The sequence below is a fragment of the Phalangium opilio genome, unplaced genomic scaffold (genome assembly GCF_054372755.1).
Source record: "Phalangium opilio isolate 3A_F unplaced genomic scaffold, DU_Popi_V2 ptg000217l_1, whole genome shotgun sequence".
Lineage (NCBI taxonomy): Eukaryota > Metazoa > Arthropoda > Arachnida > Opiliones > Phalangiidae > Phalangium > Phalangium opilio.
In genome coordinates this window covers 13,546,979-13,573,190 of record NW_028324218.1, presented here as the reverse complement: position 1 = coordinate 13,573,190, position 26,212 = coordinate 13,546,979, and the positions used below count along the sequence as shown (strand labels likewise).

Sequence of the window (26,212 nt, the reverse complement as noted above, 5' to 3'; positions counted from 1 at the left end):
TATTTCCTCCCGATTGAGACGCTGGAGTTTCATATGAGAAATACTTTCCAAATTTCCGCTTTAAGCGGGCTTGAGTTTTCCGTCTAAATGTTACTAAATTTTTCCCTTAACACAATAAGACGTAGCTAAAATTAAACTACAGTCGTAAATTCGAAAAAATACGTTTTATTCAGGAACCAAAAAGCACGTCCTTGGTAACATTTTAAGGACCCAAGACGGACTACCCTCTGTCGTCATCCAACTCTCCTTTCTTACCCCGGTGGTCCCCTTCCCAAGATAGTCCGGTCTGGTACACGCTTCTTTATTAACTTTTCTTTTTTTTAAAGAAGTCTCATTCACACGATACACCGGTACGTCGACTAAACTTCGGATAAAACGTAAGGTTTTTTTCCCCTATTCCAGGCTAATGCAAAGACACCTTGTCAAATACCGTAGAAAGTACATTCGAAACCCCGTTTAAGTAGACCAGAAAGCGCGCGCAAAACAAACCCCCGCGTTTTGTTAGGAGTGCATATCATGAATTTACTCGTATAAGAGCATGAATTCAGAATAACAAAACCTCGTCCCAGTCTCTCACTAAAGACTACGCTATATTTCTATATAATATTTGAATCAAAGTTGGATGTACATATTCATGGGTGATTTTGAATGAATTTGTAATAAAGAAGATAGATGACGAGGATTTCAAAATTTTGAACGTTCTCGTTTTTTTTCATATTGTCTTATTGTTTTGAATTTGCGTGCACATTTAATACATATATTCATCAACTGTAATTGCTTCGTCAGCAAAACAGTGAATAAAAGACCATGTTTCTTTTGTCAAATCATCATAAACTCTCCCGGAGAACTCGAAAGTCAGCTCCAAACTCTACGCTCTTCAACTTTGGTAAGAAAACTTTGAATTTTTAACTTTTAAAATTTTTCATTCGACAACGAGCACTTCTTCATAATTTGTTTTTTAAAAATTATTCTTAAAATTATTTGCAATTGGGGACAATATTGGACACTTTAACAAAGTTAAATTAGTCTTTCCTTTATCTAATTTTATGCTTAAAGAAAACCATGTCTCGAGGAAACCTTGTTTGTTTCTTATTGGCTTGTTGCGTCGTCATTTCAATGGCCGAGCATGGAGATAGTAAGTTCTGTTAAAGAGTTTCTGACTTCCAGTTTTAACAGAAAAAAAGCAAATTATTTTCATTTCGATTTTGAAATCACCTCATTTTGTTAAAGAATGCGACAAGAAAGATGATGATTGTTACTGTCGTGATGGTGGATACGCTTCTACTATAATGGGAACTTGCGAACCGGATGGAACATGCAACTGCGAAAACGGTAATTCAATTACTGCAAATTCTGTATTTATAGACAATTCCCTCTTCTTCGCCGAAAATGAGTCACCCAAACTTATCTATTATCCATGGTATTTTCGAAGCCCCTCTCTTAATTAACATTTTTGTTATTTAATATACTGTCTTAACCCTTAAATATCTCAGCAGATGACACTGAGCCACGCCACCTTTTCCTTAAAGTGTTACCTTTATTTTACAGACTGCAAAAAAACTGATAATAGTAATCTCAGTATGCCATATTCTTGTAAATGTCCCGATGGAGCACTTGCTCATTGCTCCCAATCTGGCAGATGCTTATGTTGATTAAAGTGTTTATCTTGATGTTTAATATGTTCAAGAATAAAGATTAAGATTGTTAATCTCAATAATTACGTTCAATCAATCAATCGCTGTATGCTTAAAATAGTCTCTTATCCCTAAAGTTCACTTAACTTCGCCTCGTCTTTTGAAAACTACCCCTAAACAAGAGTACAGTATACATTTACTTTTGCTTTTTAGGCTTAAATGTTAGGCCTAATATTATAGCAAAAAGAAATAGAGGTTTGGGAATTTTCGCCTAAACTTATTACGCAGTTTCCTCCCGGATCGGGGCGCTGGAGTTTCATATGAGATTAACGTTCCACCGTTCCCCTTTTCCAGTCCAATGCAAAGACACCTTGTCAAATACCGTAGAAAAACTATTCGGAACCCCCGTTTAAGTAGACCAGAAAGCGCGCGCAAAAACAAAAGAGCTAGCTCGTTCTACTTCACGAGAGCGCGAACATTCAACAAGTGCCAGATGTTACCGCCATACGTCCCCGGCTTAAACACGCTAACAAGTTAGGTTGACTTTATCAAATCATAGACCTCGTTAATATCAAGTTAAGTTTGGAGCGGGGTAGGAACGGAGGTTTCCTTGTTGAATAGCTTAAAACGCTGGTATGACTGAGTGAGGTTCCTTAGGCCTTGAGAGAGGTTATCCGAGATGGAATCCGATCGATAGTGCCCGTGATTGGCCTATTTAGGTCAATATTACAAGTCTATTTACTAATCTTCCAATCAGATTAGGGAATTCCGTAATATTCGATACCGGATTGAGCAAGGGGGATAAAAGTTGTTAAGCCTAATTTGAAAACTTCATGTCCACAAACTGATTTCATCCTTTGTGCCACAAGGAGATTCCTAAGCCTAACTTGAAAACTTCATGTCCACAAACTGATTTCATCCATTGTGCCACAACGAGATTCCTAAGCCTAACTTGAAAACTTATTTTTAACCATTCATGTCTACAACTGATATCCATCCATTGTGCTTTAAGGAAGGAGATTGCTACTTAAGCCTATTTTGAAAACTTATCTTTAAACGTTCATGTCTCCAACAGATTTAATTTATTGTAGCTTAAAGTGTTAGAGTCACCAAAAATCGCTATTTTTAAAACTAAAAGGTTTTATTCCCATCTGAAAGATCAAATCTTTCTGATTCAGAATATCTATTTATAAAATGTATTATAATTTTTCAAATATTATTAAAACCCCAGCTTTCGGAACCTACTCGCAGAATTTTTCCAAACTATTTTGACAGTTAAATTTCGCGGTACTCCATATACCCCTGGTGACGTCACGATTCGAGCACGCGTGAGCACGCGGCACGCGCGACTCCGCAAGTCCTATTTTTTATTGATAGGTGGCGCTTTCAAAGTGATCGAATTTGACGCGCGCGCGATGTTTAAAACTAGGCTTAGCTCTCCTAATGAAACCTGTCTCGCGCTGGTCAACCTCTTATGACGTCACCAGGGGTATATTTTTAATTCTATGAGAGCGGTAGCTCTCTTAGATAAGACTTCATACTGCTTTTAATGTATAAGGAGGGTTTTTTGTTTGGATGTAATTTTTTTGGTATTGTATTAACTGTTTTGAAAAAATTCCACAGAACTACAATTCGTGCCCTAAATATATGTTTAAAATTTCAAAAAGATCCATCAATTAGTTTATTTTATAAAAAATAAAGTTGCTAAGGGTGGTTTTCATTTCCATAAAATTAATCACAGATTTTGACGAAAAACTGGAAATTTCCCATAGAAATAACATGGGAAATTTTCCAAAGTTACAAATTTTGTCCATACCCTTACAAAAATAACTATACGTCAGATAGATTGGAAAACGGTCTTAATTGAAAGCCCCATAACCATAGTTGGCGCCTATTTTTTTTCATTAAGAAAAAATAAGTTTAAGTACTGTTTTTCATAGTTTTAATTACATGCTCCGACTTACGTGGTTTACCCTGAAACTATGGAACCTGCGACTTTTTAGCATGAGTTATGTAGTGTATGAAGCGAGTTAGGTCGTTTTACCGCGGTTATAGTCAAATTCTTAGAACAAAAATCTAGCTTAATGGACATTTTATCTTTTCTCTGCTTAGGTTAAAGCTATTTAAACTTGATTACCTTGTGGGTGCTTGTAGGTACTTGTGGGTGCTTGTCGGTACTTGTAGGTGCTTGTTGGTGCTTGTGGGTACTTTTAGGTGCTTATGGGTACTTGTGGGTGCTTGTGGGTACTTGTAGGTGCTTGTGGGTGCTTGTAGGTACTTGTGGGTACTTGTGGGTACTTGTGGGTGCTTGTAGGTACTTGTAGGTACTTGTGGGTACTTGTGGGTACTTGTGGGTGCTTGTAGGTACTTGTAGGTACTTGTGGGTACTTGTGGGTTCTTGTGGGTACTTGTGGGTGCTTGTAGGTACTTGTGGGTGCTTGTAGGTACTTGTGGGTGCTTGTAGGTACTTGTGGGTGCTTGTAGGTACTTGTGGGTACTTGTGGGTGCTTGTAGGTACTTGTGGGTGCTTGGCCCGGGTACTTGTGGGTGCTTGCCCCGGGTACTTGTGGGTGCTTGCCCCGAGTACTTGTAGGTACTTGTGGGTGTTTGTTGGTGCTTGTGGGTGTTTGTAGGTAATTTTGGGTGCTTGTAGGTAATTGTGGGTGCTTGTAGGTACTTGTGGGTGCTTGTAGGTACTTGTGGGTGCTTGTAGGTACTTGTGGTTGTTTGTAGGTACTTGTGGGTGTTTTTAAGTACTTGTAGGTACTTGTGGGTACTTGTAGGTACTTGTGGGTACTTGTGAGTGCTTGTAGGTACTTGTGGGTGCTTGCCCCGGGTACTTGTGGGTGCTCGCCCCGGGTACTTGTGGGTGCTTGTAGGTACTTGTGGTTGTTTGTAGGTACTTGTGGTTGTTTGTAGGTACTTGTGGTTGTTTGTAGGTACTTGTAGGTACTTGTAGGTACTTGTGGGTGTTTTTAAGTACTTGTAGGTACTTGTGGGTACTTGTGAGTGCTTGTAGGTACTTGTGGGTGCTTGTAGGTACTTGTGGGTGCTTGCCCCGGGTACTTGTGGGTGCTTGCCCCGGGTACTTGTGGGGGCTTGGCCCGGGTACTTGTGGGTTCTTGCCCCGGGTACTTGTGGGTGCTTGCCCCGGGTACTTGTGGGGGTTTGGCCCGGGTACTTGTGGGTTCTTGCCCCGGGTACTTGTGGGTTCTTGCCCCGGGTACTTGTGGGTGCTTGCCCTGGGTACTTGTGGGGGCTTGGCCCAGGTACTTGTGGGGGCTTGTCCCGGGTACTTGTGGGGGCTTGCCCCGGGTACTTGTGGGTGCTTGCCCCCAGTACTTGTAGGTATACTTGTGGGTGCTTGTAGGTACTTCTGGGTGCTTGTGGGTATTTTGGGTATTTGTAGGTACTTGTGGGTGCTTGTAGTACTTGTGGGTGCTTGTAGGTACTTGTGGGTGCTTGTAGATACTTGTGGGTGCTTGTAGGTACTTGTGGGTACTAGTAGGTACTTGTGGGTGCTTGTGGGTGCTTGTGGGTACTTGTGGGTACTAGTAGGTACTTGTGGGTGCTTGTGGGTGCTTGTGGGTACTTGTGGGTGCTTGTAGGTACTTGTGGGTACTTTTGGGTAGGTGCATTGCCCGGGTGCTTGTAGGTGCTTGTGGGTAGGTGCTTTGCCCGGGTGCGTGTAGGTGCTTGTGGGTACTTGTAGGTGCTTGTGGGTGCTTGTTGGTTCTTGTGGGTACTTGTAGGTGCTTGTGGGTACTTGTGGGTGCTTGTAGGTACTTGTGGGTTCTTGTGGGTGCTTGTGGGTGTTTTTAGGTACTTGTGGGTGCTTGTAGGTACTTGTGGGTGCTTGTAGGTACTTGTGGGTGCTTGTGGGTACTTGTGGGTGCTTGTGGGTGTTTAAAGGTACTTGTGGGTGCTTGTAGGTACTTGTACGTACTAGCCCCGGGTACTTGTAGATACTTTGCCTCCTCCGAAGGATTAACATTACACTAAATTTTGCAAGCTCGTAACTCCGATTATATTAGAGATACGGGGATATCCTTTGACTATGTAATAGTCCAATCGCTCCTTCCCTCCTTCGTTAACATTTGTTCCATAGGATACCCCATATACGGGAAAAACCTGGAAAACTCAGGGAAGTATATGGGGAAAAGCCTGGAAATCTGAGGGAAATTTGTTTTCCAAAAGTTGTATGAACCTTGTTATGGAACATATCATATAAACTTATGGTTTTAGTTATATAAAGCTTTACCAAGAAGCGATATCTAGTTTACTAGGGAGAAGGTATAAGATGCCTAAGTATTCGCGCGCCATAGTCCCAGTCCCACTTTCAAAATACAAGGGGGGACGTAAAAAAAAAGGCTAAGCTATTTCGCCTCTCCTCAGTCGGAAAATACGTAGTTTTTGTCATTCGCGTCGCGTTTACGTGAGTTTTCTGGACCGTGACCAAATAAGGATTTTTTAAACTGGAGATTAGGCCAGCGATTTTCCTGACTTGGAATAAATAAACTGGTCCATGACCATTGACCAGAGCACGTCGTCTGCTAAACTAAAGAAGTGGAGAATTAAAATATTAGAATTTTAATGTGTGGGGTCTGGTTACCCTTGAACTTTGTTAGTAGTCTCGTGGACCACTGACCCCCTCTCCGATTTAATTTTGAACTGGACCAGACAATTTTTAAACTGGTCATTTGCCCTGTGTCACGGCCTTATTTCCCACGCTGGCGCGAGTTGCTTTGCGTTGTCGAGTGCGTGATGGAGTCGGCTATGCCTGGAGTCCCAACCTTGAAGGAGAGAGGAATGGAGTGGAAACCCCCATACCTATAGCGTTGCCTGTGTACCCCCACCTACGGCACCATAGTCCTCCCAGCATCCTCAGCGTACTGGACGAAATTGTAAAGGGCTCTCCCTCTATCTTAAAAATAGAAGCTAGTTCTCATACAAATAAAATGGGGCTACACGGCAGCACTTAGCAATCGCCTACCGAAGAGTAGGGGCGTGCGCGAGGTACATTGGGAGAGATACGGTGCCGCAGGTCGCCCATCATCATTTCCAATCCATCTCAACTCCCTTATCCCTGTCCCAACCCCCGCGACTTCCAACCACTAGCATAGCCCACTCGATCACGCTCTCTTTTCCCCGGCTACATATTTTGAAGATGGCACTTTTTAGGCGCATTAACAATCTTGGATCATCTTTGTGAACTTTTAGGGTAGCCCTGACTATATTTTGTTTAAGATTTTAAGCTTAAAATCAAAAAGACGCTAGTTTATGCTACAAAAAAGTTTGAAATTGACAATCTCGGATCGTCTTTGTGAAGTTTTAAGGATATCCGAATTTCATTTTAGACTTATGACAATTTTGAGCTAAATGTTAAACGGACATAAATCAGCATTTTTAAAAATTTTCTAAAATTGTCAATTTGGTCCTATTTCTGAAATTTTTTAAGGGGGCGCCTCGCGTTTCAATAAATGATTGCAAAAAATGTATTATTCTAATAACAATAAGAATACAAACTTTTAATGATATACGTTTTATTTTTGAAGTATCATTATAAATAAATATCTGATTGAGCTAAAGTTATGGTCCCCTTTATATATGTTTCTGCTTAGTGCAGAATTTGAAAACGTAAAACCGTTTCTTAACATTCTTAATTAAAATGAAGACTGAAGGAACAGATATTAATCAAAAATGTCTTGATTAGAATCAAGACCTAAAAAGTATCGATAAGACTGAGGTTATCACTTGTCTGAATGATCAGATATTAATTTTTCTTTTTAATTGAAACTTAAATGCATGCTTAAGAAAAAACAACGTTCCATTACCGTTTTCCGTTGAAATAAATTATTTTTCTGGTAATCAATTTCAAAAATTTACTTATCTCGGCTTTTCGACCACAATTCCATTCCCCGAAAACATTTTATCATTACATTAATTAGTTTTGAGAGATAACGTGCCAAAATTGTCTATTAAAGAATAAAAAACTGTAATAGCGGTCTGTTAGCCATGATAACAACCTTTTAAAAGTTGCAAGCACTATATAACCCTTTCGAGACTAACTTGACCTGAGCAAACTATAGCTTAACCTGCGACTAGTACGACCAGATAGAATTGATGTAATCTGGAGTTGAAATTTCATCATGTGCGACCTGCGGCCCTGAAACTCTCCCATAGTCCCAATGTGTGTAGAACATAATTTTTTCGCTGTTATCTGCCAAAATCAATCTTTCTAGGTAGTGCCGCCTCCTCACTTGAATTTTTCATGATATAATAAGGTTTGAATGAACAAAATTCAAGATTACTATTTTCACTACTATGTCCCTCTGCTAACTTGAAGCAACCTTTCCACCCTTTCTGCTGCTCATTACCGGTGCCATTCCCTTGACTTTCTGTTCGTCATAACTACTATCATGAGTTTATTTATTTCAAACCAAAATATAAAAAAATGGATTCTTTTTCCTTTTGTGCTACTCAGAATTTTAAAATGTATGTAATGTTGTGCCGTGCCATATCAAATAGTCTCTAACCATTGTTAGAAACTAGAGAGAGAAATTGGGCAGTAACACTGATCATGCCCTGAGCTATGAGAAAGAACAATGCGACGGTTTACTAAAGTACACTTGATATTACATCATTTTGCAAAACCGCGAGTAAAAATCTTACTGTCCCTATTGGATTTGGCGCCATTGGTTTAAGAATAATTAAAATGTTCCACTGCGAAGCGTGCCAGTCACGAATGGGGATGTAACGTCTTTAGGAACCTTTTAAAACGCAAACCCATACACGTACTCTCCCAAATGTAATTAATGTAATGATAAAATGTTTTCGGGGAATGGAATTGTGGTCGAAAAGCCGAGATAAGTAAATTTTTGAAATTGATTACCAGTAAAATAATTTATTTCAACGGAAATGGTAATGGAACGTTGCTTTTTCTTAAGCATGCATTTAAGTTTCAATTAAAAAGAAAAATTAATATCTGATCATTCAGACAAGTGATAACCTCAGTCTTATCGATACTTTTTGGTCTTGATTCTAATCAAGACATTTTTGATTAATTTATTCCGTCTTAATGAGGTATGTGAAATATCAATTTTCTTTTTCATATTACAAAATGAATAAATTTCTATGAGACTTTTTACTTTGGAGCTACTGTTATTATAACCCAATTGATGTTTTAAAACGAAAATTAGCCACTTCAAAAAACGTGGCACTAACACTTTAAGAAGAAGATTGTTAAGCCTAATTCAAACTTTCTAGTAACCTAATTGCTTGTAGCTGGGAGCATCACGTGATTGTAAGGGCGGGAAATTACCTTTTGTGTTTTTGTATTTGGACGGAGTTGTCCGTAACATTGACCGCTACCTACAGAGAAAACGTTCAATTTAATTTGTGGAGACCACAGGGTACTGGTAACATTTGTTTGTTAATTAGTACTAGTTTAGGATGTAATTTGTTTTGCTATAGATCAATACCTAGACTTTCTTATACCTAAAAATAGAAAGATTGTCCTTACAACTCTGTGACGTCTTGTTTGCTTTGTTTTGTATTGTATTTACTATAGATAATTTATGATTATCTTAAATATTTATTTTGATGCTAATTTTAATTCAAGGCGAACTCATATTCAATGTCATTTTATACAAATTCCCAATATCGGTTGACACTATTGATAAAGGTCAAACTCTACCTGTTATTTCACGACTTTTAATGCCAGGAAATAATTTTTAATTGTCATTTCAATAATATATCTTTTTTCTATGTATATAAAGCTCAAATAACTAAATGGAAAATTTAGATTTTGATCTGCATTTTTGGTAGACGGTTCGATTAAGCAGAAATATATCAACTTAAATATGATTGCAGTTAAATTAATATTAATTAATGTTTTAATTGTAATAGTGTCTTCGCAGATTAATCGTGAACTCGTTAATTATCCAATAAGTAAGTAAAATACTTGGTTTTATTAATTAAGAAATATTTTCCGTTGGAACTTAATCTGAACTAACTTATTTATTTACCCATTTATTTCTATTTATTTATTTATTTATTTATTTATTTCTATTTATTTATTTATTTATTTATTTATTTATTTATTTATTTATTTATTTATTTATTTATTTATTTATTTATTTATTTATTTATTTATTTATATTTATTTATTTACCCATTTATTTCTATTTATTTATTTACCCATTTATTTCTATTTATTTATTTATTTATTTATTTATTTACCCATTTATTTCTATTTATTTATTTATTTACCCATTTATTTCTATTTATATATTTATTTACCAATTCATTTCTATTTATATATTTATTTACCCACTTATTTATTTAAATACTAATTAATTTACCCATTTATTTATTTTAGCATGTGATACAAGCCTCCCAATAGATGACCAATGCGTCCCTACTTTCCCTGCATGTGGCGATGGAATGGTCACCTGCACTTCGGCCAATCCAGGGACTTGTTACCCTGAATTGGACACTTGCGGTACATGTCAATGCTCACCTAATACCAATATCGGTTGGAACATGAAATGAACTTTAGAACCGAGTACATTATAACCCTTTACTTTGTTTTCTCTTATAAATAAACAAACAAATAAATAAATAAATACATAAATACAACAGATATCCCTAGCGTTTCAATAAAATTAAATACTATAATAAAAGTCCCTAATAATAATAATAAATTTATTTTAATTTTTATCATAGTAAATATATCGAAATAATACAGATTTTAATAAGAATATTTTCAAATTAAATCTGCATCATTATTTGAACTAGAGGTACAATACTATATTGTACAGGTGATACCAAGCTCTCCTTTCTACCGCTCACAACTACCCTCAGTGTACGCATGCGCCAACCCTAGTAAAACTAGCGCGCTCTCTCAGCTTTGAACAACTGGTAGAAAGATCGGGCTAACAGCAAAAACCTAGTAACTCTAAACCAAAAAGTTAATCTACTTTTGTCCCAAATAAAATGAATTAAGCCTGAAGTATTCTGATTCAATTCAGTCCCAAACCTAATAACAAATGATTGGCAACCCTGAAGCGCGGCTAAACTTAAGAAACGGGGGGAGGATTTCTCTAGCCCCTTTAGAACGCATCTTTCTATATTAAATGAAAATATTTTCAAGAAAAAAATCGTAAAATTGAGGTTTAAATTCCAAAATTTCATTATTGAACATTAAAACTTCACGAGATTTAATATAAAGATAAAAGTTTTCAATATTAACTTTGATTTTTGAAAACTAAAATTTAAATGTGCCGTGCATTTTCGCAATTTTAACCTTAGTTCAATATTAACCTCAAGAACCGATTATTTCATGCCATTTACTGCAAAACTTTTCTGAAATTGAGAATTTTAAAATTGGTTTCGGTTAGGCCTACCATAGCAACTTTATTACTTCTTATAATAAATTCTCCAAATGTATTTTTTTTTATTATAATTTTTTTTTTCAAGAAATATTTTTTACTAAATTAAAGGGACACTTATGGGGTGGGGGTCTAGAAGTTTTTTTTTCCTTTTTTAATTGAAAAAGCGTATAAAATAATAAATATTATCAGAAGTATATAATCCCCTTCTGATATTATCAATTGGAATCATGTTTCTATCTACATTATTAAAGAAGTTACGAGCAATTAAGATGGACACCACGACTTAGGGTTCTCCGTGAAGCACTGACTCTGGAGTACCTCTATTGGATGCGTCGCCTAGGACCACCTGATGTTTTCGTCCAATAGAGATACTCCCCAGTCAGTGCCTCGCGGGAAAGCCTAACGCGTAGTGCCATCCATTACGGATTTAACTTAATTGCTCGTAACTTCTTTAATATTGTAGATAAAAACATGCTTCCAATTACTAATATCAAAAGTAATATAAGAACCTCCCTACGGGAGGAAAGTGTACAAAGGCGAACTTTTGCCGATACATCCTCGTACCGCGAATGTCCCCGCGCACTTATACGGTCGTAAACAAAGTTACAAAAAATGGGGCCGCGGCGCGTAGAGCGTAGGAATACATTCTCTGATCTCGCGATTGCGTCGGCTGCTTAAGTTAGTGAATCTCACAGACTCATTGCAATTTTAAGCATTTCCAAATAAGTAATTCATGCTGCATTTTTAGATTTTGATGATAATCAATCTTTAATATTCAGGGAGTGACTAGATTATAGGATTTTCATAGGTCTTTGCATAAAATTTGAATTAAACCCTTACCTTGCCAAGGTATATGCCTAACACTGTGCATAGATATATCTTCCTTGATTCTTGGCCATTTGTTCCAATTCTTCCATCGCAACCTCCGCTTGCAACCCTTTGAGCTTGAACCCGATGTGATTTATTTTATTTTAACCTAAAGTTTGTTTTCTTAAAGAATTTATACCTGCAAAACTGCTTTTGACACCAGAAAGAGCTTATGCAGTCTTTTGGGATCATCTTCGTTTAATGGGTTAAACTTTAATAATATGGGTTAATTAAAAACAACAATTTATATTCTAATTAGGTATACTTACATTAATTAGTTTTTTGTAGAAACTTTCGGCTAAATCATCATTTATGTCCTGAAGATTGCATTTGTCAATTTCGTTCCAATCAATAGGCGCCATGTGAACAGCACAAGTGCAAAGTTATTGTAGCTAAATAGGGACTTGGCAGTACTACGTCATGTAACGTCAGGCTACCTTCCACTAGTGCTAAAAAACATACCAGGAGGAGGGGCTTATATAGATTTCATTCTGTTAAAAAAACATACCATAATGGCGCTGGGGGCGGAGTTAAGCCTGAATTGCCAAGTCCCTATTTAATATTTTACACGAGAGAATTCGATTGTATTAAGCTCTATGGGGAAATAACATGGGGTGCCACTAGTCTATATTGCGTGTGTTTCTGTTATTTATTTTTAGGTAGTCATGGTCTTCTATTCACAAATTTGTTATTTACCATGTGTACCAATAATAATAGAGGTTATTAAAATACGAACACAATGGAATCCATGTCTCACACAACCACAGGGTTCCACTTCACATTTTGAAATTGGAGTTGAAAAATCCAAGTTGACTTAACACAGGCTCGGACACAAAAAAGGGACTACGAATCGTCGAAGTAACTAGGGGGGCTTCCCCGGATATTGCTGGTGAAATGCTCTTATAGAATTATAAACATACTAAAAACGGAGTGGTCACGTCATCACCTAAATGAACTTAGTCCATTTTATTATATCTTATCTTTTGATTATTGTCTCAACGATTCAATTAGCCTGTTTCAATAGACCTTGGTAAAAGCTGTCTGCTTAGCCACTTCAATGTCGTCGCTCGTCGGTCTGCTACAAACATTTTTGTTTGTTATGTTTCCATAGCAACGAAAGTAACAAAGAGCTGGACATAAGAAATATTACAGCAGTTCTATTGGAGTCTGCTATTTGAATCTGAAATCGCTTGCGTTTTCTTTATTTCGTCATGATCGAACTTCTCAGTTAGATCTTGAAGAGAAATACGCATAATTTCCGGACCGGTTTTAACATTGGTTTTATTCCCGCCAAAGTGTTTATGCTGATTTTGATTTACCAAGCGATCCGTATTCCGTACTGACATACTGATCTATCTTTTAATAGAAATCGGTTCCGAATTTCCGACTCGAGTAAGTCGAGTTCGCATTTCGCAAGCGAACTATGGAAGATGTGATCATGTGATTTGTGAATCCGAGTATAGCCCACTCGATCACGCGTTAAACTGATCGAGTGGGCTATGATCCGAGTTAGAGGTGATCTCGACTTACCTATGAAACAAAAAAAAAAACTTTTCAGGGTACTCCGAGAGCGCGAATCAGTTCCATGGAATTCGCTATTAACGATCTAAAATTAATTGGACGAAAATTTTAAAAAGAAAGTTATACAAATATTTGATTTTTCATTTTTGGGCTGATTTTTTAATCCTTTTGGTTTTTTTTTTTTTTTTGAGTGGCTAAACGACACAGAAATACGCGTGTCGGTGTTCCATTTATAGATCTAGAATAGCTCTTACACATAGACATTATCATTGAGTTCTAATATATTTATTTCTAGAGTTTTTGTTGATTAAATATTGCTCCGATTTACTTTTATATGGAGAAATATTCGTAAAATGTAATCACTCTTTCAGTATTGCCCTAAAAGAAAAAGTCGTCGGAACTTTCTGGGGCAACTTGAAACTCAAGGATGAGGTCAATACTCGAATGTAATGTATTTAACTCGAAGAAATTAAAATTAAATAAAATACGCATTTGAAAACTATGAGCCGTTTTGTTTTCAATAATTAAGGATAATAACTTATTTGGGATACGCTATCAAAAATTTCATAAAAAAAGTATAACGTTGACTATTATTTGAGAAATGTTTTAATTATCTAATTAATGTAAAACAATTAGACTACATCATTTAACTGAATTTAAAAACAAGAATGGGGTTTCGTTTTCGGCTGCGGTGTTAAATAAATTAAGGGAATGTTTGTTCTTTGGGCGATTTTGAGTCGAAAATGTTCCATGACATTTTTCCGTCCGGGCCAAATATTTTTGAAACGTCGTAAGTTGCGTTTCAATTAATATTTTATAAGAAAATTAGAAGTAATTTTACAAAAATTTTAAAACTCCACTATTATGAAATGAATTGTTAGGCTAATAGGTGACAATGGGAAATTCATTCTTAAGATTATCTGAAATTCATATTACATCTAAAATGCCGTATTGTCTAAAATATTTTATCACCTTTTGTGTCGATGAAAAAAAACAACAAGAAAATAAGACTATATTACGTGACATAATGGAGAACAATTGACATGTTAGTAGTCATTAGCTTCAGACGCAGTTTGCTATATACTGACTGAAGTTACCAAACAACTCAACCATTCACCTCTACAGCAAACTCCGACTGTATGTGAAGTTTCAAAAGAGTAATAATCGATTCACGTAAAGTTAAATTTTCAAAAATATTCACGAATATCAACGATAGTAGGCGAGATAAATTTTTCAAAGTTACAACTTCCGATTATTCTACTTCTGTCACAATAATATACACACTCTAACGTAAAACATGGAAATAGTTTATAATTTTTTGGAAAGTTACGAAATTGCGTTTCAATTTGTTTATTTGTGCTTGAAGTTATGGATTGCCGGTAGTTAAAATTTGAAATATAAATTTGTATTTATTTCATTTTTATAGCACTATTGTAAATATATATTTTATCAAGTTTTATGTCGACGAAAAAACATTACCACCTATAAGACAATATTGCGTATTAATTGATCGAGAACAATTTGTACGGCGCATTATTTAGTCATTAGGCGGTCATTATTATCCACAGATAGCTCCGGAAATAAACCACGCATCGTTTCCGGAGTTCCTTTAATCTCAGTTTTTTTCGACAAAACGACAATACAATCATTTAGCCAGTGATCCCTCTTTCTCTACTGATCGCTTGAACGAATATCCGTGTAAGAGCATAGAGATACAAGAGGAACAGTTGAGAGTCATTTTTGTGACGGTTTTAAGGCATTCGCCCCTTCGCATGTGTGATGGGGTGAAAGACTGGTGGCGCCCCCCAGCGACGAGCGAAGGAGTTATTAATAAGGAGTAGTGGCACTCTATGTTAACTCCCTATAGGGCATAATAAGTCAAACGCTCGGAGATGCCATTACTCCATTTTATACGGAAAAAAATTTTCCGCGATTCGCGGAGACGAGCTAAGAGCGGAAAAACGTATTTTATAAATTTTACACCTGTAAAATCTTTTAAAAAACACTTTTAACTTGTATTTCTACTTACTTTCGAGGAAATACCACCGTTTTCTGAAGGTAAGAGTCTTTTTTTTATACATTTATTAGTAATAAAAATATTTAAGGCGAGCTAAGCCTTGGTCATGGCCATAATGTAGAAGTAGATTTGGAAATGGAGTAATGGCATCTCCGAGGGTTTGACTTATTATGCCATATAGGGAGTTAACATAGAGTGCCACTACTCCTTATTAATAACTCCTTCGCTCGTCGATAGGGGGCGCCACCAGTCATTCACCCTATCACACATGCGAAGGAGGAGAAGCGAAAAATCCCTCACAAAAACGTTCAAGGACCGCTTTCCCCAATAGTTTGTCTAGGCCTTAATAGTGTTATAATGTCCATTGAGTTCAGAACATATATCCTTCTAGAGTTCTATTTGGATATCCGCTTTTCGCGCTCGCGCGACCATCGTTTTTGAAATTATGGGACGGACGGATAACTTTATCATTAGGTGGTGGCGCCATCTATTTCACTTAAAAATACATATTTGTTACTATGGCGTCTGCTATAATTTCTTAATATAGATAGGAAATGTTTAGAAACCGCTATGATAATGGAAGTAAATTGCTAGATTCGAGTAAAAACAGAGAAGGAACTGCATTAACCGATAGTATATGTATTTTTGAGCTTTCGTGATAGTCAACTTGACAAAAATTATCAACGCAAATGTTTTTTTTTGGAGTCCATTCAATTCCATTAATGGCCTGACACCATTGTTTTGGTAATTCCGAATTTTTTGTAGGGAATCTTAATGGTACAGTTCAAAAAGGGTTGAACTATCTAAATATTTATTAATTTTCTATACGCGCCGAGGATTGAGAGGTTAACTAACACGCAGCGCCTCTAGCGGACTGAATTGAAAACTCTTGGCGGGAAGTTCGCGAATGGTAGATTGGCAGTTTAAAAATGGCAAGCACTAAAATTATAAAATACGTCGGATTGTTAGCATTAGAAGGTTTCCAAAATTATTTTAGGGATTCTACTAGTCGAAAAGTCTAAAATCAAATTATACAAAAACGTCTTTGTTTGGACCAAGACCGAAAAAACCAACGATATGAGTGAGGTTTATCAATTGACTGAAGTTCAGATATTGAATTTTTTCTTTAAGTATTTTTAGTAGTTTAATCCTTAATCACTATTTAATTCAATCAACTGATCTTGCTGTTAATCGATCTATTCCCTCTAAATTTATTCAAAAAATGCATATCTCCGCTTTTTCAAGAACAATTCCATTTTCCGAAAACATTTTATCATGAAATTAATTATTTTGAAGGGAGTACGTTTAGAGGGATCAATAATTAATATTTGAAATATTCTACTGAATTTCTAAGAAGAGCACCCATACACTGCAAGCACGGATGACTGCAAAATTTTATATCATAACTCGTTTAGAGTGAAGTGATTTATGTATTAATTCCGCTGAGAAATTTTTCTTTTTATGGAATCTTTACACTAACCTTTGGTTATTTTTATGCTTATAAAATATTTTTCCCGTCCATGAAAGGAGAGTTACCTACTAAATGGTACCACATGGGACAAAATTTGTTCCTTTTCCTTTGATAAACAACATTATTTTATTAGTCCGAGCAAAATAAACTACTCTTAATCATATTTTATCGAATATCAGTCTTCTCAACAAATTGTAACAGTTGAAAAAACATTTTGTGGTGCAAACTTGAAAATTTCTCAAGCCACTAACATTTAAAACAATGTCCGTCAAGGTGCTTACAAGTTAAGGAACATCGATACGAAATCCCTTCAAAATAATTAATTTCATGATAAAATGTTTTCGGAAAATGGAATTGTTTTTGAAAAAGCGGAGATATGCATTTTTTGAATAAATTTAGAGGGAATAGATCGATTAACAGCAAGATCAGTTGATTGAATTAAATAGTGATTAAGGATTAAACTACTAAAAATACTTAAAGAAAAAATTCAATATCTGAACTTCAGTCAATTGATAAACCTCACTCATATCGTTGGTTTTTTCGGTCTTGGTCCAAACAAAGACGTTTTTGTATAATATCTGTACCTTCAGTCTTAAGGCAGTAGTCAACTCTTAACAGGCTGTCTTAACTGCCAAGCGAAAACACTTTTTGTCATCTTTTTTTTTTTTTTCCACCTACTAACACTAGTGCTTAGCCGTTAGGCCTTGAGCACCAGGAAGAATTGAGCGGGAGACCCTACGCGGCCCAGCAACAGAGGTCCAAGAATTGAACCCTGTGGAACCCCAGAGAGGACCGGGCGACACTGACTAAATTCGCCACGGTAGATGACACGCTGAGAGCGGTTAGCCAGAAAATCTTGAAGCCAGCAAAGAACCACACCAGATACCCCAGCCTTCTGCAGCTTGAAAATCAATCTCTTGTGGCACACTGAATCGAAAGCTTTTGACCAGTCAAAAGACACAACGTGTATGTCTGGTGGGTTACGTTCATCCAACGTGGAGGCCCAGTTGTGAAAGGATTGCAAAAGTTGTTGCGTGCAAGATCGTCCCTGCCTGAATCCAAACTGGGAAGCAGGAATTAAATTGTTCTCTTCAAGAAAACTGCTCAGTTTCTCCGCTATTATTGCCTCCAAGATCTTCCCAATTACCGATGTAAGAGATATTGGACGATAGTTCGAAATATTATTTCGTTTTCCTGATCCTTTAAAAACCGGAACAACGTTCGCTAGCTTCCAACCCGAAGGAAGAGCCGATAATGAAAGAGATTTATTGTAAAATTGCACCAAGGGGTCGATTATAGCCGGCGCCATCGCCTGGAGAAGTCTAGGAGTGATGCCATCAGGTCCACAAGCAGAACCAGTCTTTAAACGCGCCAAGGCACGAGTGACGTCTAATGAATCAATGGATTCCAAAGTGAAGCATCTGCCAGTAGAGGGCAAAGTTGGTAGCGTCAAATTTTGGTCCGGCGCAATGAAACTTTGGTAAAATGAATGAATTAACGCGCTTAGAGAGAAAAAGTAAGTTTTTAGACTTTATCTTATCTAATCCCAACACCCAAATTAAATGTACAAAACTCCTACAAGATGTATATAAGTACAGTTAACCTCACTTGCAAGTTAATTTAATTAAATTACAATATGAACATATTTAATTAATTTGAACACTTAAATAGATGGTAATATCAAAAACTTGCTTAGTTACAGAAGTTTCCCTGTTACACTATCCAGAGACTACGGTATTAACTTAGTTTGGTTTACAAATACCTCTTATTTTAAAAATGTAAATACCTAATGTGTTTAGTTTTTATTCTACAGGGCCGGTAGGCCCTTGTAGATATGACTTGATACCCGTTTGTAATGCTAAACGAAAAAATCACCTTTTTAGGGTTAGCGTCCCATAGAAAAAGCATTACATTTTACCCGGTTTTTTAGGGAAATTGTCATAGGCGATACGGAAAAACTACAGCGAAGTTAGTTTTCGGAATACTTTCAAATTAACAAGCATTTACTAAATGAGAAACTTACCTGTTTAGTTTTTAAATAAATGAAGTCTAATTTTTGTAATTTAACTAATTAATTATGCCTCGGATTCCCTATTTCATAGCAGACGACAGTAAGAAAGTTTATTTCATAGCAGACGACAGTAAGGCAACGGTAATTAATTTTTTGATATTTCATCGGAGCTTTAACACCTTTATTTGGATTTTCTAATGAACTTTAACGCCCTTAAAAACCAAAATTGTTTTTATCAGGTCCAATTTTCGTCTAAAAAAGTAATTCAGGTAAATAATTACAGTTAATAGAGGTTGTAATATCGTTTGAAGTAATTTTTCGACGTTCGTTTTGGCCAAGGCTTAAGTTGAATTTGGGTAAGTCTGTGTAATATTATACTCTTTATCGCGTCTTTCGTCCTTTAATATTATAAAAAAAGCTGATTTCCAGCTCTGTTTTGGCATTTGATATAGTCTGCTTCGTTTCATGCTAGAAACATATCCTATGTTCATAACCCTAGGTTTTACACTTTAAAATACTTCTGGAAAGATGACAAAAAGCCGGGAGTGTGGCGCACTCCTGTAAGCCAAGCTTCTGGGCGGCAAAGTTTGAGGGAATACGACACATGTCGGCGATCTTACCCTATAGGTGCCGACTGTCCCGTGTCCGCCGGAGGTGACTTACCCCAATTCCACCTTCCGTCACCTCCCAAGTAAACCTCATTTCCTTCCCTGCTTATACACATACGACCTAGCGGCCCCCGTCAGTGCTGGGCCGCGTAGGGTCTCCCGCTCAATTCTTCCTGGTGCTCAAGGCCTAACGGCTAAGCACTAGTGTTAGTAGGTGGAAAAAAAAAAAAAAAAAAAAAAGATGACAAAAAGTGTTTTCGCTTGGCAGTTAAGACAGCCTGTTAAGAGTTGACTACTGCCTTAAGACTGAAGTTACAGATATTATACAAAAACGTCTTTGTTTGGACCAAGACCGAAAAAACCAACGATATGAGTGAGGTTTATCAATTGACTGAAGTTCAGATATTGAATTTTTTCTTTAAGTATTTTTAGTAGTTTAATCCTTAATCACTATTTAATTCAATCAACTGATCTTGCTGTTAATCGATCTATTCCCTCTAAATTTATTCAAAAAATGCATATCTCCGCTTTTTCAAGAACAATTCCATTTTCCGAAAACATTTTATCATGAAATTAATTATTTTGAAGGGATTTCGTATCGATGTTCCTTAACTTGTAAGCACCTTGACGGACATTGTTTTAAATGTTAGTGGCTTGAGAAATTTTCAAGTTTGCACCACAAAATGTTATTTCAACTGTTACAATTTGTTGAGAAGACTGATATTCGATAAAATATGATTAAGAGTAGTTTATTTTGCTCGGACTAATAAAATAATGTTGTTTATCAAAGGAAAAGGAACAAATTTTGTCCCATGTGGTACCATTTAGTAGGTAACTCTCCTTTCATGGACGGGAAAAATATTTTATAAGCATAAAAATAACCAAAGGTTAGTGTAAAGATTCCATAAAAAGAAAAATTTCTCAGCGGAATTAATACATAAATCACTTCACTCTAAACGAGTTATGATATAAAATTTTGCAGTCATCCGTGCTTGCAGTGTATGGGTGCTCTTCTTAGAAATTCAGTAGAATATTTCAAATATTAATTATTGATCCCTCTAAACGTACTCCCTTCAAAATAATTAATTTCATGATAAAATGTTTTCGGAAAATGGAATTGTTCTTGAAAAAGCGGAGATATGCATTTTTTGAATAAATTTAGAGGGAATAGATCGATTAACAGCAAGATCAGTTGATTGAATTAAATAGTGATTAAGGATTAAACTACTAAAAATACTTAAAGAAAAAATTCAATATCTGAACTTCAGTCAATTGATAAACCTCACTCATATCGTTGGTTTTTTCGGTCTTGGTCCAAACAAAGACGTTTTTGTATAATTTGATTTTAGACTTTTCGACGAGTAGAATCCCTAAAATAATTTTGGAAACCTTCTAATGCTAACAATCCGACGTATTTTATAATTTTAGTGCTTGCCATTTTTAAACTGCCAATCTACCATTCGCGAACTTCCCGCCAAGAGTTTTCAATTCAGTCCGCTAGAGGCGCTGCGTGTTAGTTAACCTCTCAATCCTCGGCGCGTATAGAAAATTAATAAATATTTAGATAGTTCAACCCTTTTTGAACTGTACCATTAAGATTCCCTACAAAAAATTCGGAATTACCAAAACAATGGTGTCAGGCCATTAATGGAATTGAATGGACTCCAAAAAAAAACATTTGCGTTGATAATTTTTGTCAAGTTGACTATCACGAAAGCTCAAAAATACATATACTATCGGTTAATGCAGTTCCTTCTCTGTTTTTACTCGAATCTAGCAATTTACTTCCATTATCATAGCGGTTTCTAAACATTTCCTATCTATATTAAGAAATTATAGCAGACGCCATAGTAACAAATATGTATTTTTAAGTGAAATAGATGGCGCCACCACCTAATGATAAAGTTATCCGTCCGTCCCATAATTTCAAAAACGATGGTCGCGCGAGCGCGAAAAGCGGATATCCAAATAGAACTCTAGAAGGATATATGTTCTGAACTCAATGGACATTATAACACTATTAAGGCCTAGACAAACTATTGGGGAAAGCGGTCCTTGAACGTTTTTGTGAGGGATTTTTCGCTTCTCCTCCTTCGCATGTGTGATAGGGTGAATGACTGGTGGCGCCCCCTATCGACGAGCGAAGGAGTTATTAATAAGGAGTAGTGGCACTCTATGTTAACTCCCTATATGGCATAATAAGTCAAACCCTCGGAGATGCCATTACTCCATTTCCAAATCTACTTCTACATTATGGCCATGACCAAGGCTTAGCTCGCCTTAAATATTTTTATTACTAATAAATGTATAAAAAAAGACTCTTACCTTCAGAAAACGGTGGTATTTCCTCGAAAGTAAGTAGAAATACAAGTTAAAAGTGTTTTTTAAAAGATTTTACAGGTGTAAAATTTATAAAATACGTTTTTCCGCTCTTAGCTCGTCTCCGCGAATCGCGGAAAATTTTTTTCCGTATAAAATGGAGTAATGACATCTCCGAGGGTTTGACTTATTATGCCCTATAGGGAGTTAACATAGAGTGCCACTACTCCTTATTAATAACTCCTTCGCTCGTCGCTGGGGGGCGCCATCAGTCTTTCACCCCATCACACATGCGAAGGGGCGAATGCCTTAAAACCGTCACAAAAATGACTCTCAACTGTTCCTCTTGTATCTCTATGCTCTTACACGGATATTCGTTCAAGCGATCAGTAGAGAAAGAGGGATCACTGGCTAAATGATTGTATTGTCGTTTTGTCGAAAAAAACTGAGATTAAAGGAACTCCGGAAACGATGCGTGGTTTATTTCCGGAGCTATCTGTGGATAATAATGACCGCCTAATGACTAAATAATGCGCCGTACTAATTGTTCTCGATCAATTAATACGCAATATTGTCTTATAGGTGGTAATGTTTTTTCGTCGACATAAAACTTGATAAAATATATATTTACAATAGTGCTATAAAAATGAAATAAATACAAATTTATATTTCAAATTTTAACTACCGGCAATCCATAATTTCAAGCACAAATAAACAAATTGAAACGCAATTTCGTAACTTTTCCAAAAAATTATAAACTATTTCCATGTTTTACGTTAGAGTGTGTATATTATTGTGACAGAAGTAGAATAATCAGAAGTTGTAACTGTAGTTAATCATCCTCGCTCTTTGAAAAATTTATCTCGCCTACGATCGTTGATATTCGTGAATATTTTTGAAAATTTAACTTTACGTGAATCGATTATTACTCTTTTGAAACTTCACATACAGTCGGAGTTTGCTGTAGAGGTGAATGGTTGAGTTGTTTGGTAACTTCAGTCAGTATATAGCAAACTGCGTCTGAAGCTAATGACTACTAACATGTCAATTGTTCTCCATTATGTCACGTAATATAGTCTTATTTTCTTGTTGTTTTTTTTCATCGACACAAAAGGTGATAAAATATTTTAGACAATACGGCATTTTGGATGTAATATGAATTTCAGATAATCTTAAGAATGAATTTCCCATTGTCACCTATTAGCCTAACAATTCATTTCATAATAGTGGAGTTTTAAATTTTTTGTAAAATTACTTCTAATTTTCTTATAAAATATTAATTGAAACGCAACTTACGACGTTTCAAAAATATTTGGCCCGGACGGAAAAATGTCATGGAACATTTTCGACTCAAAATCGCCCAAAGAACAAACATTCCCTTAATTTATTTAACACCGCAGCCGAAAACGAAACCCCATTCTTGTTTTTAAATTCAGTTAAATGATGTAGTCTAATTGTTTTACATTAATTAGATAATTAAAACATTTCTCAAATAATAGTCAACGTTATACTTTTTTTATGAAATTTTTGATAGCGTATCCCAAATAAGTTATTATCCTTAATTATTGAAAACAAAACGGCTCATAGTTTTCAAATGCGTATTTTATTTAATTTTAATTTCTTCGAGTTAAATACATTACATTCGAGTATTGACCTCATCCTTGAGTTTCAAGTTGCCCCAGAAAGTTCCGACGACTTTTTCTTTTAGGGCAATACTGAAAGAGTGATTACATTTTACGAATATTTCTCCATATAAAAGTAAATCGGAGCAATATTTAATTACCTCATTCAAGTCTTTGATTACATAGTCTTTATCTTGTTTACCCTGGCCTTTTTCTGGTAGTTGGCGCATTGCTTCGGCAACACAACATGTTAATGGATCGTACTTTTTCACCCCTGCCTATTTACGTGAAAAGTCCACGAAGAAGAAATTCGCGCTATTCATTATTAGTCAACTACAATATGTTTTTGTTGAGTGCTCCAATATTTTAAATAATATTCAACTTGCCTCCGTGATTACAGCGTAATTTGCGCAAAGGCCATGGTAATAGTTAACCACATCCGCATTTCCAAGGCAATTATTTTCTATGTCCTTTTCCACCCATTTCTTTTGAAAAAAATGAATATTTGTAAATGATCATCATATTTGGTTTAATGATACGTAACTGAAACCCAAATCAAGGATCTTATAAGCACTCTAGAGATTAGGATTGTACATCAATGTCATTTGAAATGTCAAAGCACTTTTTAATTACGAAGTTAATGGCTACCGCTCCCTTAGATAAGACTACATAATGGCTTTAATGGATAAGAATGGTTTTTTTGATTGAATGGTAAACTCTGGCCTTGTGGAAGCCAAGAGGTGGGAATCCATAATACGTAGTATTTATACATATCCATGATTTTAGACAGCCCTACTCCACGGCTAACATTACTTACTTCGGTATACACTTTCAATTCCTCAAGGCAGTGGTCTATTATTAAATAGAATGAGAAATAATTAAAAATAATTAATAAGCAATTATCGCCCTTTTGATGGAAGAGACGGGTCAATTTATCCTCGAATGATCCCCCTTATTCCCAAACCCATTTTCTTCGTTTATTTTCCCTTGATGAAACTAATTTAATTTGAAAGTGATTTAAAATCATTTCTAAAATATTGAATAGTAATGGACTTGACACAGAAATTTATCAGTTTTTGCCTAAGGTCTCTTGCTAGCTGCTAACTATAGTTGATCTGAGTATGTTAGTTTTAACTTACTGCCGTATTCGCAAAATAATTCGTACAAGTCCGAGGCTACTTTCATTTCTTCAGTGGAATACGGAGTTCCGTTCGCTGGTTTGCACGGCTGCACTTCTGATTTACTTTGGTGAGTCTCCTCTACCACAGTAAGCACGATGATGGCGAAGAACGTGGCGTAAGTTTTGAAGTTCATGGTGCGCGATCGGCTTGCAGTGCATGAACTAAAGATCTCCATGGGATACAATTGCTTTTAAAGGGGGTTTCAAAAAGTCCAATTTTCATAATGGCCTTATTGTTCATGACGGAATCAAATTACTTTCGATATTAAGTGTAATCTCTTTTCTCTATCCATTTTAAAGGTGATAAAATATTTTAGACAATACCTCGATATAATAAATTTGAATTTTCCCTCATTGAGAATTCTCAATTGCCCATTGCCATTGCGACTCTCCTCATAACGATCACTTTATAATAAAATCGATAGCATCGGTTATAATTGCGGAAATGTTTAAGTTTCTCTAGGATTTGAAAGATTAATTGCGTGTACTAAGAAAACAATACTATATTACTGACGAGTGACAAATTCGCTGATAAATCCTACATATCGTACATCGAGGTGGGAATGTTAATCTCTCAAGTTTCATATCCTATTTGTTAATTGAACCGATATTTGCAATGAATATCGTTACGTTAAAAATTATCTTTAGCGTGAAAATGTTAATAAATACTATCATCATGATCATAATGCGTGGAAATATGGTCATGGTATACACGGAAAAACGGGGGAGGGGGTTCATCTATAATTTTGCGTCTACACAATTTGATTATCTAATAGCTGCAAATCAACTTTGGAAAACATTCGTTAAGATTGGCCTATAGCCACGGTAACACGAGTGATACGAAGCCAATAATGATTTCAAGTAAATCAAACTGATCTATCTTAATCATTTCTGCAATTATCGGGGATGATATCGATTTTATTATAAAATGATCGTTATGAGGCGAGTAACTATGACAATGGGCTATTGAGAATTCTCAATGATGGAAAATTCAAATTGCTTTTATCGAGGTATTGTCTAAAATATTTTATCACCTTTAAAATGGATATACACATTACACTTAATATCGAAAGTAGTTTGATAAAGTAATTTTATTCCGCCAAGAACAATAAGGCTTGCACTTTATGAAATATCGTCAGCGTTAAAACCCCCTTTAAAAAAGCAATTGTATCCCATGGAGATCTTTAGTTCATGCACTGCAAGCCGATCGCGCACCATGAACTTCAAAACTTACGCCACGTTTTTCGCCAATAAATAAAACGCGAATCGTATCTAATGGAGAAAACCTATTATCGGACAGCTTTCAAACACGTTTTAAAGACAAATATTTAACGTAGGCTTACAATAAGAGAGGGATTGTAAATATTTAATGCTTAAAGCGGTTAGTGATGTTCAGAATGGGTCCAGAAGTGTCAGAGAAGTAACAATTTTCACGGGTCTTTTATTGTTAAAAAAATTGGTGTCCCAATTGAGGAACCATTGTCCGATGCAGATCCCAATGTCCGATAACGAAGACCCACTGTCCGATTCTGGGATCCCAGTGTCCGATAGCGAAGACCCACTGTCC

General features: G+C 36.0%; 2 protein-coding genes and 1 long non-coding RNA gene across 6 annotated transcripts; 1 reads left to right on the top strand and 2 right to left on the bottom strand.

The window, feature by feature from the left end:
• Positions 1-769: 769 nt before the first annotated feature.
• On the top strand, positions 770-10,467 carry LOC149616706 (uncharacterized). Its single transcript, XM_089856775.1, has 4 exons — positions 770-886; positions 1,057-1,135; positions 1,231-1,332; positions 10,015-10,467. The coding sequence occupies exons 2-4, from the start codon at positions 1,063-1,065 to the stop codon at positions 10,185-10,187; spliced, it is 348 nt and encodes a 115-aa protein (XP_089712901.1). The 5' UTR covers positions 770-886; positions 1,057-1,062; the 3' UTR covers positions 10,188-10,467.
• Positions 10,467-13,518, bottom strand: LOC149616705 (uncharacterized). 3 transcript variants are annotated; one of them, XR_016375937.1, is made up of 5 exons: positions 12,405-13,518; positions 12,166-12,345; positions 12,036-12,107; positions 11,870-11,973; positions 10,467-11,795 (listed from the first exon to the last, which is right to left on the bottom strand). It is a non-coding gene; the product is annotated as an uncharacterized LOC149616705 (long non-coding RNA). The 3 variants fall into 3 exon arrangements; XR_016375939.1 differs by having other exon boundaries at positions 12,593-13,518; XR_016375938.1 differs by having other exon boundaries at positions 12,633-13,518.
• A 9,905-nt stretch (positions 13,519-23,423) lies between these two features.
• LOC149616704 (uncharacterized) lies at positions 23,424-26,209 on the bottom strand. Of its 2 annotated transcripts, XM_089857153.1 has the most exons (6): positions 25,989-26,209; positions 24,605-25,917; positions 24,283-24,317; positions 23,848-23,950; positions 23,627-23,739; positions 23,424-23,558 (listed from the first exon to the last, which is right to left on the bottom strand). In XM_089857153.1, exons 2-6 carry the CDS (start codon positions 24,819-24,821, stop codon positions 23,499-23,501), a joined length of 528 nt encoding a protein of 175 aa, XP_089713279.1. In that variant the 5' UTR covers positions 24,822-25,917; positions 25,989-26,209; the 3' UTR covers positions 23,424-23,498. The 2 variants fall into 2 exon arrangements, with proteins under 2 accessions (XP_089713279.1, XP_089713278.1); XM_089857152.1 differs by having other exon boundaries at positions 24,605-26,209.
• Between the last annotated feature and the right edge of the window lie 3 nt (positions 26,210-26,212).